Here is a 20,243-nt window from a genome sequence, read left to right on the forward strand (position 1 = left end):
TGGACCATCATTTCTAGTGAGAAGTCCATCTCCACCTGTGGCTCTTAAGGAGCGTGAGAAGCTTAATCTCATGGCCTTCCCTCCTAAGCTGGTGGTGGAGCAGTTGACCATGATGGATGTGGTGAGCAGCTGGGCTTTCAGGGAGGGGTGGGGCAGGCCTTCCCTCTGCTATCGTTGCCCCAGACCTGATCCAGACTCCTATGATCTGGGCCCAAATCCAGGCTCCACCCTTTACCAATCATAAGACCTGGGCAACTTTCTGAACACCCAAGCCTTTGCTGTCCACCTGCAGACCGTGGAGGTGGACATTAAGAGGACCTGTTGCACAGAGTGACTGTGCCAACTCCATGAGGTAGAAGAGATGGAAAGCTGGGTGGGCCCTGGCCCATCTGTGCAGGGAAGGGCTCACTGTGTACAGCCTGGACCCTGGTGGCCCAACCGTCTGCTCAGGAGTCTCAACAGCCTCAGGACTTATTAGACGCCTGATGTGTACTCCACTACAAGGGAGACAGACAAGGCCTGTGGGTGTAGCTGCCACGCGGGGATGTGCATCAGAATGTGGAGTGGGACCAGAGGGGGGATCAGGGTATTGGAAGATGCCCCCTTGGGATGAGCCTAGTTGAGCCACCATCTGGAGCTTGGATTTAGCCAGCACGGGCTGGGTTCAAATGCCCCTCTCCCTTCCCTGCCAGTATTGGGTCCTGGGTCATCCTGTGCTGGGTGTCCTCAGTGGACAGAGAAGAAAAGCCAGGGACTGTCACAAGGCTCAGGCCACATCCTGAGCTTTCTGAGCTCCAGCTCTAAACTGTGACTCCTGTGTGGGACTTTGGGGGCTGTAGGCACAGACCTGGGGTGTGGCAGGGCTCGGTGACACTCCCCCTGTTCTCCAGGAGCTCTTCCAGAAGGTGGTGTCCTCTCCGTGTCTGGGCTCCACCTGGGGCAAGAGGAACAAGCCCGGCAATGAGCACCAGACACCCAACGTCCAGGCCACCGTCGACCACGTCAGAAGGGTGGCCAGCTTCGTCATCATCCCCTGCCTCGGGGACCCGAGCAAGACAGCCCAGGACAGGGTGAGGGTGGTGGAGCGCTGGATCCAGGTGGCCCAGGTATGCTGTGGGAGGCCCAGTGGAGCCCCTCTCTGAAGCCTTGGGAACTGCCTCTCCACATTTATCAGCTCCCAGGATTGCAGTGTGTGGTCTAAGCCCCTGCACAGTCCCTAGGACCTTCCTGCCAGGGGCCCGCTGACTTTAACTCCAGGTCCCAGTGAGAGGATGCTCACTTCCTACCTGGCTCCTTCCCTGGGTTGAGCTAAAATCCTGCTCCCTGTGAGTGTTACTCTTTGGGTCCTAAATGTGCCCTTCTGGGACTCCCTGAGCATCTGTCTCATCCAGGAGGGGAGATTTAAATAGAAGGGTACTGAAGCTAGAGCAAGCTGGGCTACAGTGCCCCACCTCACAGCTCATTCTCTTCCCTTCCCCAGGAGTTCGAGATCCTGAAGAACTTCTTCTCGTCCTGCACTGTCAACTCTGCTCTGCAGAAAACCTTCACAAGCCACCTGAAGAACACACGGGGGAAGTTTCCCGGTGGGTAGGCCTCTCTCCATAGGAGGACCAGGGTGGATGGGGGATCTCTTGTATGTCTGCCATTGGCCCCTCAGTCAGCTGGGAACTCCTGGGAGGCAGCAAATGCTGGGGACAGGGCCTGGGCCTCGGCAGGGGGTCTCTAAACCTTCCGGGGTCCTTAATGCACCAGTTCTGCTTTAGGACTCGGCTTCCCTAAGTGTCAGGTACTAAGTTGAGCCAAATTGGAGATTTTCAAGTGTTTATAGCAACAGAACCCCATGCCCAGTTGAAACTCAAAGCAGTCAAAACAGAGCTGTTCTGTAGAACTGGGGAGTGGAGACCCCAGTGACCAACAGGAGAGCCCCCTCCCAGTACCATGAGACCTTAGCGCTCAGAGGAGCCCAGTGAGAACACTCCTTCAGGCAGTTTGAATCTCTTGGGTTTGCAAAGAAAAGGGATTTGCATTCAGACCCCTCACATTATTCCTAAATTTATCCCTCGTTCTTTCCCCTCCCCTGAGAGAGAGCTCTGAAAATCTTAAGGAACTCAATAGTCAAGACAAGTCCTTGAGCAGAGACCTGATGATCAAGGTAGAGTGGAGGCTGGGGGTCTGGAAAGAGAGGAGGGGTGTGGAGGAGGGGCACTGGGCAGGCTGTGGTTTTGATAGTTTCTCCCTTGAACTTTCTCTGAAACATTCCCGTCTATCTCATCCAGATTAACAAGCAGAGGGATCTGTTCTGCCCATGGGCAGGTGGGGTGCCATTTGTGGGCGGGAGGCCCTGGTCATGAGACACAATGGTGTTGGCTGGGCTGTTCCAGGAGGAGTTGCCGAGCTGGCGCCATCAACAGGTCTCTGGCTTCCATGTATGTCCATCCTGCTGGATGTAGCTTCTTCCAGGCTGTTGGGTGGTTGGGGTGGGTTTAGCCCTCAGCCTAAACCTATCCTCAGGAAGCCAGGACCCTGCTGCTCCTTCTATCTTCACCACATCTCCAAGGGGCTGCATCCTGCCTGCCCCAGGGATGTGCGTGGCAGAGGATTCCCATGGCCCAGGTGGAAAAACAGGCTGCTCATCCTCAGGTGAGAGATGTGTGTGCATTCTGGGACTCCCCACTGGACCCCTAGAGCAGTCACTTCACTTGAATCAACCACAGGAGTCTAACCTGAGTGCCTGGTTGGCAATGACATATGCCCCCGGTGGCTTATGAGAAGCGTCTAGGCAACTGATGGATTCTTAGTGGATCCTGCTGAAAGGACCTTAGGAGCTTCATGTAAACGGGGAATCAAAATGTCCTGTCATCCCCTTCTCTGTTGATCAGAGGTGGCACCTTGGAGGTCCAGTTCTTGAGTGGATAAAGAAAGAGTTCAGGGGCCGTCCCTGTGGCGCAAGCGGTTAAGTGCGCGCACTCCGCTGCGGCGGCTCAGGGTTCGCCGGTTCGGATCCCGGGTGCGCACCGACGCACCGCTTGTCGACCTATGATGTGGCAACGTCCCATATAAAGTGGAGGAAGATGGGCATGGATGTTAGCCCAGGGCCAGTCTTCCTCAGCAAAAAAAGAGGAGGATTGGCAGATGTTAGCACAAGGCTGATCTCCTCACAAAAAAAAAAAAAAGGATTCAGTGCAGGGGAATGTCCTGAGGCGTTCCTTGGGGAGGAGAAGGCTTTGGCTTGGCCTCTGGCCCAGCCTGGGGCCCAGACACTCCACGGGACTGGGGCAGGCAGGAGCCACTCAACCAGACTCCCAAGACACCCCGTCCTCTCCATCCATGACTCAGCCCAGGACCAAGCTTTGAGAGCTCAAGGGACAGGACTCTTGTCAGTGGTGGGGCTGGGGGTTAGGCAAGGATGTTGGAACAGGGCCTCTGACTGAGAGGGGCAAGCGGCCTCTCTTCTGTGGGCCCCTGAGCAACACACTGCCTATGTTTGGGTCTCTGTCTCCTCATCAGGGAAATGGAGGGATGGTGATTGTGTGGTGCAGGCCTCACAGGGTGGTGTTGAGGTAAGAGGGAGGAAAGGAATGTGGGAGCTTTCTGCCTACTCCACCTGGAGGGGTGAGGGCCAGAACAATGATGACAGTCTTGTGACACTGAGTCCTCATGAGAACCTGTGTGGTAGCCGGAGTTCTCACACTTTCCAGATGAGGAAACAGGCTCAAGGAGGCCAGGCCACAAGCCCAAGCTCACACCCAGAGTGAGAGTTGGAGCTGGGCTTGTTCTGGAATCACAAGACCTTGGAGGATGGAATGACATTGGTACCAGTTGACTCAAGTCAGATGTCCAGTGTCGGAGGCCAGTGGTGCTGGAGAGAAATGGGGTGAGGGGAGTATGGCCTCACTGACACTGTCCTCGACCCTGGCAGGAGGGGCCCTCCACGTTTGCTCCCCCAGAGAGCAACCCCCAGAGAGTGCAGGAGAAGCAGCAGCAGCGGCAGGTTAGTGTGCCTGTGGGGGAGGGGCTCTGTGCTCCCAGCTGGAGGCCTGAAATCAAAAGATGAGGGCCCTTCATCTTGGTGCCACAGTGTCTGAATCCCCCAGTAGAAGTGACCAAGAGGAGGGCCTGGAAGAGCTGGTGCAGGATGAGTGTGTTTTGGGGAGGGCAAGGGACTGCACACCCTGTGATTTGCCAGAAGCCGGCCCTGGGAGGTGAGGAGGAGGAGTGTGGTGTTCTTGGGGTGTGAAGGGAGTAGGAATTGACGGGAGGCTGCTGAGGGTCCTAGGCTGCTCCTCGTGGGAACCCTGGGGTGGGCCAGGTGGCTGAGTGTGGGGACTTTTCAGGAGAGGGTCTACATGGGGTCGACTTGAGAGCAAAGGTTCATCCCACCCACACCCCGATGTCACAAGGTGTTGTCCCCTATCTTGGAACTCTGCTCAGTGACCTGCTGATGCTGCACCTGGTGATGGGTGACTATTTCGAGGTGGGTGCACCTGAGGTCTAGGCAGGAAGGACCAGGATTCTGAGCCTTGGGATGCGGGAGCCCCCGAACTGAGCTCTGAGTTCTCAGCACTTGGCACATCTCCTCTCATGAAAGCCTTGCAGCCACCGCTGGCAGCTGGGGCATCAGGCCTATTTTAGCGATGAGTGAACAGAGTTTCTGCCAGAGAAACCCATTCCAGTTACCCAGGCTGGGGAAGCTCAGAGTTGCCTGATGGCAGAGCTGCGTGAGGTTTTATCTGAGCTGGACTCAGCCTGTAACTCCCATGTTGCCCATGAAGGGAGAAAGAAGTCGGACCCCCCCAAGTCAGGAAGCACATAAGTGCCTGAGCAGTCCCCTCTGCCTGAAGCCTCAGCCTCCAAGTCTGTCATCAGAGAGAGTTGTGCTGCCAGGTCCCTCAGTTACACCCCCATGTCCTCCTCCTCTGGAGCCCAGAGGCAAGCCTAGGTCCAAGTCCTGTTTTCTCTGCATGCCTGGCCCCCTCTGGGGATCTGGCAGTAGTGCAACATGAGAAGGGGTGGGCATAGGGAGCTAGTCAGGCTAGGGGTCTTTGTCTGATGTACTCTGGCTGTCTACCTTCCAGGGGAATGGGATCAACCTTGAGAAGAGTACTGAGGAGCAGCTGTGGCACTCCCTGCAGGGGAGAGGAAGGAGGTGGAAATCAGAGACCTTCTGGGCAGAACAGTCCTTGGCTTCACCCGCTGTATCTTACATTGAGTGGAAGAGTTTGATACCAGAGAAGTGGGAGACCCATCCAATTGGCGGGTGGGTTGAGGGGAGGATGGCATCAAGGAAATCTTCCTGGAGGAGGGGCTGATTATTCCCATTCTGAGAACTGGTAGATCCTGGATGGAACTGGAGGGAAGGATGGTTTCCAGGACTGGTCCCCTGCCCCACTCCTCACCTCCAACAAGACCCCTGCAGCATCCCCCACCCAGGCCCTGTCTGCATCCTCTCCTTCCCTCTGGTCCCAGGAATACCGAGTCATGAGGGAGATCCTGCTGCTCCAGGAGGCTGCAAAGAATTACAAGCTAGAGCCCGAGGGAGCCATTTGGGGCCTCGTTCCAGGACATGGAGTTGCTCAACGAGAATGAGAGGTGAGGCCGGGCAGGAGTTGGGTGAGGGCAGGGGTGGACTCTCCCTGTTGGCCAGTCCAGAGAGCCTGTCTCCATGGTGCCCCACTCATCCCCCGGCCTGATTACATGGTGATCTCTGGGACACCCAGACTCCAGCTGCTGGGCAGGCAGTGGGGGGACCCCTGAGGTGTGGTTCCTGGTAGGCTCACAGGTGCCTCTCTGTCCTGTAGCTACACCTTGTCCTGCCAGCCAGAGCGCTAGACCTAGTTGGCCTGCAGAGTACGCAAGGCCAAGAAGAACCGGCCATCATCAAGGTCAGGGGTGAGTGAGTGTCTGGGCCGGGGTGACTGACTCCTAGGGGTTCAGTAAGGCTTTGGGCTAAGCGTGGCCTTGGGGAGTCGGATAGCTGGCACTGGGATCCCAGCTCCACTATTGACCAGTCCTGTGACTGGGGTGACTCTCTTCAGCTTCCTGAGACTCCGTTTCCCCCTCTGTGAAATAGGTAATACTAAATGATCTCTCACGTGGCAGGGACAAATGGGGTACTGGTGGCTGACAGCACTGAGCACAGGGTCTGGAGCACCCAGTGCAGTGGGGACATGGTGGGGGGCCATGATTCTGAGGGAGGCCACGCAAGATAACCCGACTCTTCTACTCAGCCCCCAGGCCCCAACCCCGAACCCCATACCAGTGGCCGATCACAGCCCCATCCTCAGCAGCGGGGACACAGCTGGGATGCTTGCGATGCACAGGGTCAGCTCCTCCCATTTGATGGGAAGGGGAGCATTGTAAGCTGATTCCTGGGGTCCCCTGAAGCCCAAGAGAGAAGGGATGACCCCATCCCAGCTCCCTGACATCTCTACCTCAGCACCTACTCACCCATTGGGGAGAGACAGTGGTTATTTGTTGTAAATAATAAATGACATATTTGAATATTATATTAAAGTCCTGTTCCCTTTACAGCTTGGGAGTTGTGGTGTGGTTCTGTCGCTTTCTGTAGGCATGTGAGTGAGACACAGAATCTCACATTTCTCCTTGAATCAAGAACTCTTCTGGGCCGGCCCCGTGGCTTAGTGTTTAAGTGCGCACGCTCCGCTGCTGCCGGCCTGGGTTCGGATCCCGGGCGCACACCGATGCACCGCTTCTCCGGCCATGCTGAGGCCACGTCCCACATACAGCAACTAGAAGGATATGCAACTATGACATACAACTATCTACTGGGGCTTTGGGGGAAAAAAATAAATAAATAAAATTATAAAAAAAAAAAAGAACTCTTCTGAGTCATCAACTTATTGTATGTTGGAGAAGGGAGAAAGGCCAGCCCCCTTTTTGGCTAGTGACATCACTCCCAATTCCCCCTAACTCCGAGAACAAGTTCATTTCAGTATCATTCAGCCGCTCCAGGGGCGGACACGGTCCCCGGCCCGTTCTCCTGGGATTTAAAGGTTAATGGTACTTTCACAGGCAAAGCAACAACCACTGAAATGTGGATGTCTTTAAAACAGCACTACCCAGGACCAGGTCGTGCCATAGGCAGGGGGTGCCTTTCTACATTCTGGAGGAAGAAGGAATGTTTTCTGCTTCTCCTGTTGAGGTTTCTTTTGACCAAATTTTAGGAACTTGTAGTTTTCTAGTTCAATCTCTGGAATTGCATCAGCTGTAAGTGGGGAAAACAATGTAAAAAGATCAAAACATGCATGTGGAGAGGACAAGGCCCGCAAAGGTGATTTGCAAATGGACTAAAGGCAGACAGGACTTTCCCTCCTGAGACCCCTCTAGTGCCTCCATGTTCACCACTGACCTAGAATTGAATCCTGCTGGGGTCCATGTCCAGGACTGTGAAATCTGTTTCCTGCTGTTTTGTATCCAATGGGAAAGATCTGTGACGCAGCTTTAAGTCTACCACTGGGCCTCATTCCATAAACACGACCGACCGCTCTCTGTGAACCAGGATTTCCAGCACAACTGCCTTCCTTATGCCATTCACTTTAGGGCAGAAATTCCCTAGAAGGCCCCCAGCCTCCTCCCTGGCTTGGTCTGATGGATCCCGGGTGAGCTCTGCTTTACCAGGATAAGGACCATAATCCTGGCCAGTGAGTGACCCCACACTGTCCCTTGCTGTCCAGGTGACATCTGAGGCCGTGTCATTCTGAGGTCCATGGTCTTAGACAGTCCTCCAGTTTACATACTCAGTGTTGATGTTGCCAACTTGTCCAAATGGGGCAATTTGGCCCGAACCATTAAAGTGTGTCACCCTTGGGTGGTTGTGTTTTTTTCCCCTGTCTTGCGCTGTGGTTACATTACAACCACCTGATGGGTTGTGAACCCTGTTTGGAGCTTTGAAAGATGAGGCATGACAGGGGTGTGGGGTGGTCCAGCAGGAAATGCCACGGAACAGATGATCCATGGTCGTGCATGAACACAGACTTAGCAATTAAAATACTGAAATGCTTCCCATCTGGTGGTGAATAGACACTGCTCTGACCTCACACCGAGAACCCACCCCGTGACCAGGAGCTTTCAAGGGGTTACCAAGTGGCATTTTGAACCTCATCCCTTGGAAACACCCTGTAAGACAAGAGCCAGATGAATCGCTTGGCACTTGTGAGTTATCGCCTCCTTTCTGATGGCTGCAAGTGTCACCCAGACACACAGGCTGGACTCTGCCAGGGAAGCCTTCTCAGGACAGGCAGAAGCTGAGGATGAATCCTGGTTCCCGGCATCCCAGGCCCTTCCTGACAGGGCACAGCCACCCAGGAAAGTGGTTTGGTAATGGAAAGACTATGAAGGCAATACTTCCCCTCCAAAGAGAAAGAGAAGTACCAATAGTGAAAGCTTGATTCCTCAAATAGTCAATTAAATCTCAACAAGCAGTGAGTTCTTGTCAGATTACTGATGCCGAAAAATGGTCTCTTGATAATAGCATAATCCCCCAGCTGCCATGTCCATCTTCATGAATCAAATTTCCAACACATATGGATCTAAAAAACTGAGGGAAATCTGGTATTTCCTTAGATGCAACTCTGAAGTAGCATGCAAGAAGGAACACAAAAATGGAGACCTAGAAGTAAATATCTAATTTGAGAACATAGACATCGAAGTGCTTTGGAAATAATATTTTGGAATCTATTGGAATATTACACAAAAAGAATAATCCACTTTAAGTAGGTTTTACTGTGACTGTATGGGGAAAAACTGAATCATCCTGTGACGTTGATAACTCGCTGCTGACTTGAAAGTACAAATAAATAAAGTACATAGTAAAGGAAAATGAGAGAACAGCATGAAAAAGGAAGATCTTTCTCTCCTCACCTGCAACTCAACCTCTCACCTCAGAAAGAAACCACTGTCTATATTTTCTATTTCACGCAGCAGAGTTTAATAAAAGAAACGTATTGTTATATTTCAAAGTTTCAAGAGCTCAAAGCACAAAAACATTTGGGATGCTACCAAGAGACCTCACTGAGGTGCCTGCTCCATTTCATCTGCTGTCAAGACGGCCTTCTTGGCCCCTCACTTTCTCTGCCTCACTAGCAAGTCTGTCCGCCATCAGTGCTATCACCAGTCTCTCTCCTGTGCTCTTCACTGCCCTTTCCTCCTTCCTGATACCTTCCTCAGTCGCCAGAAATTGTTGGCAGTGGAGCTGTGGAATGCCCAGATCAGCTCCTGGAATCATCCTTGCCAAATCTGAAGACCGGCAGGAGTGGGCATGGGACCTGGAGTGCAGACCACCTGCGAGCACACCTGGCAGGGATTCACCTGTGTGACTAGGTGCTAGGTTTTGCAACCCTTTGGCAAGCTTGAAAGGAGTTACCAGTTGTCCTGCATTGCTGCAGGCCTGGAGTCCTTGCAGTCTCTCTGGCCAGCAGACCTGGTGGGGCTGGTCCAAGGTGTCCTCCCAGAGACCCTTCATTGCCAGGATGGGATGGAATTCTAGTACCCAGCCTCTTGAATATGTCACTGGACATCCTTATAGGGATGGAGATGTTTAAACCAGGCTTTGGTTTGGACTGGATCCCACAGTTATGCTGCTTCCTCTGTGAAGACGTGGCTATCATCCTTCTTTTCCTCTTACCCTACAAAAGTAAATCATGAAATTGAGACAAATGATAAAGGAAGCCTGCCTTTTTAGGACAATTATCCTGGCTGTTTTGTACTTCCACCCTCCCTCTATCCTCTGGGAATAGATCTGACCTGTGTCCCGGGATGTCATCAGGCAGATTTGCATCAAGAACAGAAAGCTCAAGGTCAAAACTCAAGGCTACTCCAGATCATTTCTCCTCCCCCATCCTGTTAACACCCCCTCCTTGTTTGAGTGTGTTTCTATTCTTTTCTTGTCCTTGTCACTCTCAACCTCATAAGTCCTGGCACTCTCTCTCAGGACAGTCGGTCCCCAGTCCTTTACTAAATCCCAAATCCTACCATTTCTGTGTTTTCTGATTACTCATTTGCTTAATCCATTGACCACTTGGTGTTCATAGAAGTTAAATCAATAGTGATATTATCAACCACCCCCTGTTAACGACTTACTCCCATATCCCAGATGTTCACATAATCCAAATGGTTATGTTCAAAAGTAAATAATTCAGAAAACATATTCACCCACCACAAATTCCTGATCTCTAATATTTTTATTCAAACACTCATACAGTAGATACCTGTGCCTCATGATCAGAAGTAGTGCCAGATCACCGATCCTCACCTTAATTTCCTCCTACACCTATCAATCCTGAATTCCACGGACTATGATCTCAATAATTTCCTTGGAATAATAAAAAATTCCTTACCACTCATTTATGTTGTAAACCTCCAAACCCAGAAGATCCCAATTATCTGCCATGCCGCAGCTACTGCTGGTCTTATAACAAGCTGAAGAAAAAGCATGAAACATGATCTTTTGGTACCACTGTAAATACAAAACCATCTGTATCAACTGGGAAGCATCCATAATGCCTGGAAATCTTGTTCTCTTTTTTCGTGTTGGCTCAATAACAAGACGATAAATCAATTTAAAAAATGGGCAAAGGACCAGAGTAGACTTTTCCTAATGAAGACATACAAGTGGCCAACAGGTGTATGAAAAGGTGTTCAGCATCACTAATCATCAGGGAATGCAAATCAAAACCACAATGAGCTATCACTTCACACCTGTTAAGACTGCGATTATCAAAAAAACTAAAGATGGCAAATGTTTTTGAGAATGTGGAGAAAAGGAACCCTTGTGGGAATGTAAACTAGTAAAACCATTATGGAAAACAGTATGGAGCTTACTCCAAAAATGAAAACTAGCATATGATCCAGCAATCCCACTTCTGGTATATGCCCACAGGATTGAACTCAGGGTCTCAAAGAAATACCTGCACTCTAATGTTCATTGTAGCTAATTCACGATAGCCAAGATATGGAAGTAACCTAAATGTCACTGACGGATGAATGGATAAAGAAATGGAATATTAGTCAACCTTGAAAAAAGAAGGAGTTCCTGCCATTTTTGACAACATGGATGGACCTAGAAGACGTTATGCTAAGTGAAATAAGGCAGACAGACAAAGGCAAATACTCATTTATATGTGGAATCTTAAATAGTCAAACTTATACAAGCAGAGGTTAGAATGGTGGTTGCCAGGGGTTAAGGGGATGGAGAAATGGGGAGCTGATGATCAAAGGATACAGAGTTTCAGTAATCAAGATAAATAAGTTCTGGAGATCTAGGATATGGCATAGTGCTTACAGCTAACGAGACTGTATTGCGTACATCACATTTGCTAATAGTGTAGATACTAAGAGTTCTTACTACACAATAATAGTAATAAAGGAGGTGAGAGAAAACTTTGGGAGGTGATGGATATGTTTGTGGCCTTGATGGTGGTGACAGTCTCAAGGGTGTATACTTATGTCCAAATTCATCAAGTTGTATATGGAAAAGTATGACATCATCATTGATTCTTCTGCACCTTGAAGTACGCCGTGTCCTCATCACAAGAGAAAAAAATTTGTAACTATGTATGGGGACATATGTTAACTGGACTTATTGTGGTGATCATTTCAACATTTATACAAACACTGAATTATTGTGTTGTACCGCTGAAACTAATTTAATGTTGTATGTTAACTTTACCTCAATAAAAAAAAAAAACAACAGAAAAAACCATTTTAATATTGTAAATGAGTTCAGGGAATCCCTGAAACTGCCTCATTCCCATATGAGAGTTACAGGAAGCAGAGAGGATGAAGTAAGATGGAAGAAAGTTGTACAAAACACTATTCAAATCAAAATCATTTAAGTTGATATCAACTCCTTGTGGCAAAGTTCTGTGAGCACCGATCTTCTTTCACATTTTTCCTGGAAAAGCATACCTTCAGATCCAACCCATAATAGTTTCCTCATTTGCTCTAATAAGAAAATTTTAACTTAATAAATAAAACCAAAAGCAACCCTTATGTATGAATAAAGTTAGTGAACTTTACAGAGAAAAAAGCATATTTGGACAATCTCAATAAAGGTAACAGAAGAACAGAATGATGATGAAGTCTCATTCAAGCTTACCTTTGAAAGCCAGTAAAACCAGGTTATCTTTTCAAGAATGTGTGTAGAGCTGACAACCTTGGAAGATAGAAATAGTGGCCTCCTCTGGAGCAAAAGGCAGGCTTGCTTACTCCCCAGTATAATAAAAATAACACCCTTCCCCAAACCAAAGGTCAGCAGATTTCCTGCCTCTTATTGAAGATTTGAGTTCCTTAAGCTCTGAGTTCTTGCAACCCTCTGCATGTCTCCTGACCCACTGTGTATCATCCTGCAGGAAGTGGGATTTAGTGAACCAGTGCAAATGTTGATACTCTGACCACTGCCATTGCTGTGTCATTAAGTCCTGTGTCTCTGACCCATGGGTCTCGTATCTTTTGCCAGCATCTGTAAGACCATGGTAGCTAACTTATTCGTTTGCAGGTAAGGTAAAATATCAGACCATTGACAGTTCCAGACAAGCCCTTAAAGTAGCTAGTAGTCTTAGGAACAGAGAGCTATCCAGAACAATATGCATGGATGGTCTTCATTGAAGACTTCATACAACCAAAACTTTAATAAGTCTCTCTGACCTCTTTTATTTCTACCTCAATTAGAAGGAGAGGCACCAAGCTTTATAGACCTAGGGCTTGTGCAAGCCACCTGGAGACCTAGTGACCAGAAACTTCCCATGGGGAGCAAAGACAGATGGGCATATTTCCAAAATGGACCCATATGCCTCCCGATCATCCAAAAGACAGTACATTATCTTAATTTATGATGATTTGATTCATTAAAATCTTGTGATGGGCCAAAGATACACTTCTAAGAGGAATGAGGCACATGGCAGTTGTAAGCAGATTAACACATTTGGTGAATATCAAACTCTGAATTAACTTTAGTGTTCTAATCAATCAAAAGGTACAACAAATTTAATTAGGTAGATTAAATGATATTTAATGGTATGCCTGATTATTACTCTGCAGTAATGAACAAGCAGCTCATGTAAATAACTATAATTGGTCTTTAAAATATGATAGTCAGGACTGTTTGAGATAAGCTGGAGAGAAGGAAGGGGAGAAATAGATAAAAGCTAGCTGCTCTGACACCACTCTCAAGACCCCTGGATCTACATGTAACCCAGGAGATCTAGGCAGATGGCTGTGTGCCTAGATCCTCCTGCACTGTGGTTCTCAGGGATGTCACAGGGCTGAAGCAGCTTCCTGAATCTTGTTTACACGTCCACGTGTACAATACCCTTGACCATGGGGATGAACCACCATTCATTCATACCTTACACCCCTCTAATTAAAAATTAGATTTCAGAATCATTGTACCATTACATGATAATTTATTCCTCAAACTTGTAGGATGGCGAGCTAAAAGAAAATCAAATTTCAATGGCTTCTTTTCTTTGAAGGACCAAGATGTTCTTTCACACTTAGAATCTGGATTAGAGGATAAATCCATAAAGTCAATGGAAACAACTTAAGAAATGGACAGAGGGATACTTCATTCATGTATACACAGTAATCACAGAGACTTGAGGATATCAAAGGAAATTCTTTATTAAGAACCAAAGTTATGGATTCCTATCTTGGGTTCATTACTTTGAATTTTTGACCCAAATCATATACATTTATTGGACCATGTTCAATTCTATGATCTTTAGAAGATGCAGCCTACAGCTGAAGAGAAACAGATACAACACCAATATCTTACCCTCTCTGAAGCACAACTGAGAGCCCCTGGAGTCAGATGTTTTCTAGACAAGAAAAAGTCATTCTTCCTCTGAACAGAGAGAGTAGTGGCTATTCAAACATTCAACTTTAAATTGTTAACATGACTTGTTAGATTGTGATGGAGCAAGCCTCATACCTTCTAAGTTTCATGATTTTTCTCCAGAATACTGAGATGGATGACCTTAAAGTCCAGTTTCCCCATAAATGTCTTTATTCAGTGATAAAATTAAATTCCCTATAAAATAATTCCCATAGGGCTGGCTCCGTGGCTTAGTGGTTAAGTGTTCTGCTACTGGTGGCCCGGGTTCAGATCCGGCATGCACTAACACGTCGCTTCTCCGGCCATGCTGAAGCCACATCCCACATACAGCAACTAGAAGGATGTGCATCTATGACGTACAACTATTTACTGGGGCTTCGGGGGAAAAAAAGGAGAAGGATTGGCAACAGATGTTAACTCAGAGCCAGTCTTTCTCAGCAAAAAGAGGAGGATTGGCATGGATGTTACCTCAGGGCTGATCTTCCTCACACACAAAAAATAATAATAATAATAACAATAATAATTCCCATAAAATTGTTAAAAATATATCATAGTCTCTGACCAAGAGGAAACAAGGAAAATTGAGCAGTTGAATAGCAGTGTAATAAACTCCATGCAAGGATCTTACTGTAGCATTATGTATAATAGTGAAACTGGACATAATCCCATCTCTATCAAAGAAGAGATAAACAGATCATGCTATTCCTGTTCTTTGGAGTACCTCTAAAACTTCTAAAAAACTAAGTTAGAGTGGCGAGCACTGATAAGGAGAGACATCTATGATATATGGTTTGGGAAACAACAAATTGCAAAATGATGTAGTTATGTCATTTATGTTAAAAAAACTTTATGTGTATTTATAAATTCATAGGAAATGCCCAGAAGAATAAGCTGCAAACTCTTAACAATAGTTCCTTCTGAGTAGGGGAGTGAGTTTGCAGGGAAAGGGATGGATGGGGGAGGTTTCACTTTGCTCTACACAGATCTGGGTAATTTCACTTTTTTTACAGTATGTAACTCTTTCATAATTAGAAAAATGAGTAATGTGACCGTTTGGTGCAGGGCAACAACATTATGTTCCCCAGTCTCTGTACTGTATGTTACTGCACAGCACGGACTGTAAGAGAAAGCCCAGAGAAGCAATGAAGACAAAGAAGACATGACACCTGCAAAAAGTCAGTGGAGTATTTCTACATAACAAACCTTCCAGGTGAGTGATGGTCAGTATCTTCCACTGCTCCAGCTCTCCCAAGAAACCTAGAACCTCCCCAGGGTAAGCTGGAGGACCATGCCCGACTAATCCACTCCCTGCATGGGGCCGGTTTGTGCAGGGTGACTGCCATCAAGCAGAAAATGGACTCAGGATGGGGCGTGTGCCTTTGGAGAGGCTGGCAGAGAGGCACAAAGTGGAACACCAGCTAAGTGCACACACCTGAGAGGCGGAGTTCCAGGTGGAGACTCAAAATGTACCAAGAAACTGTGTGAAGTGAAGGAAGCTACTCAACCTCTCTGAGCCTCAGTGTCCCCCCCCTGTAAAATGGGGATCACAGGCCTACTTCACAGAGCTGTTGGGGAAGATACATAAAAGTGTCTGTTAGAATCAGTGTCACATTATTAACAAAGTCGTCTCTGACTTCAGAAAATCGATGAAAAGAATAATGTTGATGACCAAAGATGAGATGCCCAGCTTCGTAAGCAGCCCCAGCAGCATGAGAATGAGAGGAGCTCCGACTAAGCAGGGTTCTTCACAGCTCCACTGGAGAGGATAAACATGGGCTACACCAGGATAAGGGGCTGTTGTACAGTGACTTGTGTAGTGAGAGTGGGTCCCTAAAGACACTGTGAAATAGAGTTACACACAGTGGCTCCTAGGAAACAACTACAAAGCAATCAACACAGCGGATAGGCGTGGGAATGGGGCAAGCAGAGGAGGGTCAGAGCGACAAAATCTGATGGAAGACACTGAACCACGATGAGTTCCCAGCTCTGTCAACAGCTGCTGTGGTTGCGCCAGGAGATCAAACGCCTGAGACTGCTATTGTGGGGACTGCTGGGAGCACAGTGGTCACTGCGGCCATACCCCAACAGCAGTGCATCAGAGCACACACACCCTGAGACTTTCCTCTCCATTAATCCTTGTTTTAAGATGATGAATATTCTCATGTTACAATGTCTCCTTCCAACACTTGTGGACCAGTGTCATCAGAACCCCCTGAAGAGGACACAGGCCAGAGTAGGATGGAACACTGGGGGCTGGGGGAGCGGCGCTGCACCTGACTACACGGACTATCACCTGGGCCTATTGAACACGAGAGAAGAACCCGAGGATGTGGTCTAACAAGACTTCCCTATCTTACCACATTCAGAGACACTACACACTCTCATTCTTTCTTTACAAAACTGTTAAAGAATTCATGTGTCATTAATTCATAAAGAGGCAAATTCTTGACAAAGTGACAGGGTCCAGTTTCCATGACCAGGTTTTTCAGTTGTTTTGATAATATCCCACATTCAGGAATCGGAAATGTAACCTATTGGGATGTGTAATATAAACAGGGAGTTTTTTTCATGTAGATCAACGCCCAGATTTTTAGGGACGACATAAATCATGAAAGCTGCTAACCATTCCTCCACAGGTTTCAATAAGACATTTAAGTTAATTTACCAATCTCAGGAAAAGAGAATTTGGCAATTCAAGTTTTTTGTTTCTGCATTCAAACATACAGTACAGCTAAGAGAATGAGCAGAAAAAAATTAACAGGAAGGTCTTGCTTGCATTTTATCTTTTGCAAATAAGCAAGATATTTTATGCTCTGTTCCTTTCACAACTCTAATCAATTTTTAAAGAATATGGTACCTCTGACTATCCCTAGGCATGTTTATGTGGGAACCTTGCCAGAATCCAAAGCAGAGATGTTAAAGGTGACGGGTTTCAAATGCTGCCCAAGTGCTGTCTACCTTGAACATCCCTCTCCCAAAGCTGGATGACTAGTCTCTTCCTGAGTGATCAGAGTCGCCATTCGTGTCCCTGAGAGACTGGCCACTCAGGCCTGAGCTGAGATTAGGTGATCAATCTAAAGGGCAAAATGATTAAGCTATTCTCGTCTTAAGGTTGCTGCTTTGGTGGCCACTGCCCTGGAATGCGTTGGTGAAAATGGCCTACTAGATACTTGCCTGGGAATTGGGTTGTTCTCCTCTGCTCTTAGCGGAGCCTGGGGAAACCAGTGATTAACCTCACAGATGCCTTAACTTCCACACCTGTGAAAAAGGCAAGAAAGAGCCAGTGTTACCACCCAGCAAAGCTCTTAAGTTGTACTTGCAAGACCAGCCACAAGGGGGAATCTCTCTCAAAAGCTGATGAAAGGATGGCACTTTGGCTGGAGAAGGCAGAGGGCAGCAGGCAAAGTGGAAAGTTTCTGGGATGTCAAACCAGTTCCCATAAGCATTTTAGAGAAGCACCTGGCCCTGGACTTGGTAGGGGGCTGTGGAAAGACCCACAGGCACGCAGGTGGGAGGAGGAATCAAACAACGGAGGAAGGCGGTGTGGAAGAGGCACGAGTCCGACTTCTATTTTGGACAAAACCAGTTGCACGCTGCAGGCCCTCGGCTGCCCATGCAGCCGCCACATCCTCCTAACTCCCTGGTCCCGCTAGTCCCGTCGCATCCCTCTGGGATTCAGTCCACGTGCAGCGGGTGCAGGACCAGAGTCCTGAGTCAAGGGCGGTGTGTCCCTCGGCCAAGCGCACACAGCCCTGTTCCTCCCCCCAGGGTTAGGCACCGCCCCATGCTCACAGCCTCCTGGGATTTGTAGTCCTGCGGTCCTGCAAGCTCCCAGCTGGGAGCGTTTAAGAGACAAAAGCTCCCAGCATACACAGCTAGGGGCCCCAACTCCTACCTTGTCCCCCCGCCCCTGGTCCCCATCCCTCTGCTTCTCCACCCCACTCTCTATTCCGCCTCTTCTCTATACCATGACCACTCTCTATGCCCTGCCCACCCCCCAGAGTATGCGCAGTGTGGTTGGGCTACATCCCTTGAGGCCAGCACTCAGGTAGGGGTGGGGCTCACCAGCCTGGCTATTGCTGAGGATGCTTGCAGCCCTCCTGGAAACTTCCTGGCCAGTATTTGAAGGGTAAATTCTATATCTAAAATGGAAATATTGGGTGCCTGGGATTCTGGAATTTGCCTTTACAAGGCCACCTGTCCTATCATCCCCTCCATCCCTCCAGGTTGCCATGATCCTCCCTCTGGTTCCCGTGGTCAAGGTCGCTGCAGAGATCTTTCCCTTGGACCTCGCCCACCTGAAGGGCCCATACCCATCATAAAAACTCAAAGCCATGCCACTTGCCAAATTGAGGCAAAAATGGAAAGACCCAGGGGGACACGCAAGGATGAGGGCATTAATAGATCCATCTGATGATGTCATGAGTGAACGTGTTCCACTTTAAAACAAAACATTGCTGTTATTCTGAGATATTGAGTTAGGATCTTTGTGCAAATATGAAGGATTTAAAATGTTTATTGATGTATAACATGAGTACAGAAATATATGCAGAAATCATCCATGTAAACCTCAAAGAATTATTACAAAGCGAGCACACTTGTGTGACCAAGAACTAGCACCAGCTTCATTCCAGCGCCAACAATCCATTTCTCCCTCCTTCCTCCCAAAAGGTAAGCGATATCTTACCAGCAAACACTGTATATCGAGTTTGTCTTCTTATACGAGTTTTTTATTACAGAACAATTTAAACAATATACAAAATAAACAAAATAGCATAGTAGGCCCGTCACCCAGCTTCAACAACTACTAACTGTCAGCCAATTTTGTTTCATCCACATTCCATCTCATTCCCACCTCACTTTATTATTCTTTTAGTCCTTTGTGTGTGGGGGGTGTAAGATGTACGCACACTGAAAGACACAACTCTCAACTGTACAGTTTTGGCAAATAAACATGCCCATATAACCTTCACCCCTTTAAGAATAGAATAGTTCCATCACCCCCAGAAAACTCCTTCCTGTTCCTTCCCAGGCAATTTTTTCTTTCCCCCGAGGCAACCACTGCTCTGGTTTTTTCATCATAGGTTCATCTTGGCTGAAATCATCCCAAGTGTTTTGTTTTCTGTCCAGCTTGCCTCCCTCAACACGAGGTTGATGAGACTCACCCAGCATGTGTGTGTCAGCGTTTGCTCCTTGGCATGGCTGAGGGCGTTCTGCTCTGTGGTTGCCCTACAGTGCGCTCGTCTTGCAGGTCATCTCCTGTGAACATTCTTGTACAAACCCTTTTTTTTGCTTCTTAATTCCTTTATTAGCATTTAAGTGACACACCTTTGCATTTTTTAGTGGTTGGTCCAGATTACAATATGCATCTTTAACATATCACTGCCTACCTAGACTTAATAGTGCACCAGTTTAATCAATGTAAAATATGGAAGCCTTGCTACAGAACAGTTCCATTTACCTATGTCTGTCCATTATGTTATTGTTGTCATAAATTTTACATCTACCCATGTTGTAAATCCCACAATACAATGTTATAATTTTTGCTTTAAATAGTCATAGGTCTTTTAAAGAAATTAAGAGAAAAAATTTAAGTATTTGGAGGGAGATGCTTTGAGGCTCTGCAAATGTACTGTTTCTTCTTTAAGTTTCACCCACAGTTTTTGCATTCTTCAGTCAGTCTTGCTCACAGTAATTATTACTGTGGTGTTCTAGTGGCAATTTTCTATTTCATGCTATCCAGCCACGTTTTTATTTGGAATTCTGTGAGGAAGATTCCCCCCCTACTTCTCCCTTCCTTCTTCCTCTCTTCCTCTCTTTCTCTCATTCTTTTTTTTTTTCTCTTTCTTTCTTCCTTTCTTATTTAATCTATTTCATATCAGTATAGACTCATGGATATTTATTTTGTTCTCTGGGTAATAATCCAATGCTACCATTATTTATTTTGTTGCTCACAATTTTCCAGCTTGAGCCATTGGGAAGTCTTTCAGATTGATTCCTTTTGACACATCTCATCATTTTCTGTGTTTTTTTTAAAGCACTTTCCTACTTTCTGGCATTACAAGGTGTTCCAGGTTCATCTTGTATTTTCCATCTCCAGCCCTAGAATTAGCCACTTCTCCAAGAAAACCTGCTTCTTTTTATTGGAGAATGATATAAATGCAGATCTGGGAGCTAGGTGTGCTCATTGATACTAGAGTGTAACTGCTTCTAGACCCACTCAGCAGAGCTTGGAAATGTATGTATGAATATAAACTCAGGTATACACATCTATCTGTTGATCTATCCATCTATCTATCAATCTAACTATCTATCTGGATAGAGATATTAAAAGAGACATGGATTTATACTGATACTTCCAACTCCAATCCAGCACCACAGATTTTATTCT

The 20,243-nt window shown here is 47.3% G+C and overlaps 1 protein-coding gene across 6 annotated transcripts; it reads left to right on the plus strand.

Annotated features, from left to right (window-relative positions):
• The first annotated feature begins 40 nt into the window (after window positions 1-40).
• On the plus strand, window positions 41-19,405 carry LOC131415033 (ral guanine nucleotide dissociation stimulator-like). 6 transcript variants are annotated; one of them, XR_009222306.1, is made up of 8 exons: window positions 41-121; window positions 891-1,106; window positions 1,481-1,583; window positions 2,516-2,640; window positions 3,920-3,991; window positions 5,076-5,257; window positions 5,799-5,889; window positions 18,937-19,405. XR_009222306.1 is itself a non-coding variant. In XM_058556487.1 (7 exons), exons 1-7 carry the CDS (start codon window positions 71-73, stop codon window positions 5,827-5,829), a joined length of 780 nt encoding a protein of 259 aa, XP_058412470.1. In that variant the 5' UTR covers window positions 41-70; the 3' UTR covers window positions 5,830-6,069. The 6 variants fall into 6 exon arrangements, 3 of the variants coding, with proteins under 3 accessions (XP_058412470.1, XP_058412469.1, XP_058412471.1); XR_009222305.1 differs by lacking the exon at window positions 18,937-19,405 and adding an exon at window positions 6,532-6,568; XR_009222304.1 differs by lacking the exon at window positions 18,937-19,405 and adding an exon at window positions 6,228-6,530.
• The last annotated feature ends 838 nt before the right edge of the window (window positions 19,406-20,243 follow it).

Source organism: Diceros bicornis, chromosome 15, assembly GCF_020826845.1.
Source record: "Diceros bicornis minor isolate mBicDic1 chromosome 15, mDicBic1.mat.cur, whole genome shotgun sequence".
NCBI classification, from domain to species: domain Eukaryota; kingdom Metazoa; phylum Chordata; class Mammalia; order Perissodactyla; family Rhinocerotidae; genus Diceros; species Diceros bicornis.

Excerpts from the sequence above, each read along its gene's own strand:
- LOC131415033 (XM_058556486.1), top strand. The coding sequence starts at position 71 with ATGGCCTTCCCTCCTAAGCTGGTGGTGGAGCAGTTGACCATGATGGAT. Across the intron at positions 1,107-1,480 it reads GCTGGATCCAGGTGGCCCAG|GAGTTCGAGATCCTGAAGAA; the intron begins GTATGCTGTGGG and ends TCCCTTCCCCAG. Across the intron at positions 2,641-3,919 it reads AACAGGCTGCTCATCCTCAG|GAGGGGCCCTCCACGTTTGC; the intron begins GTGAGAGATGTG and ends CGACCCTGGCAG.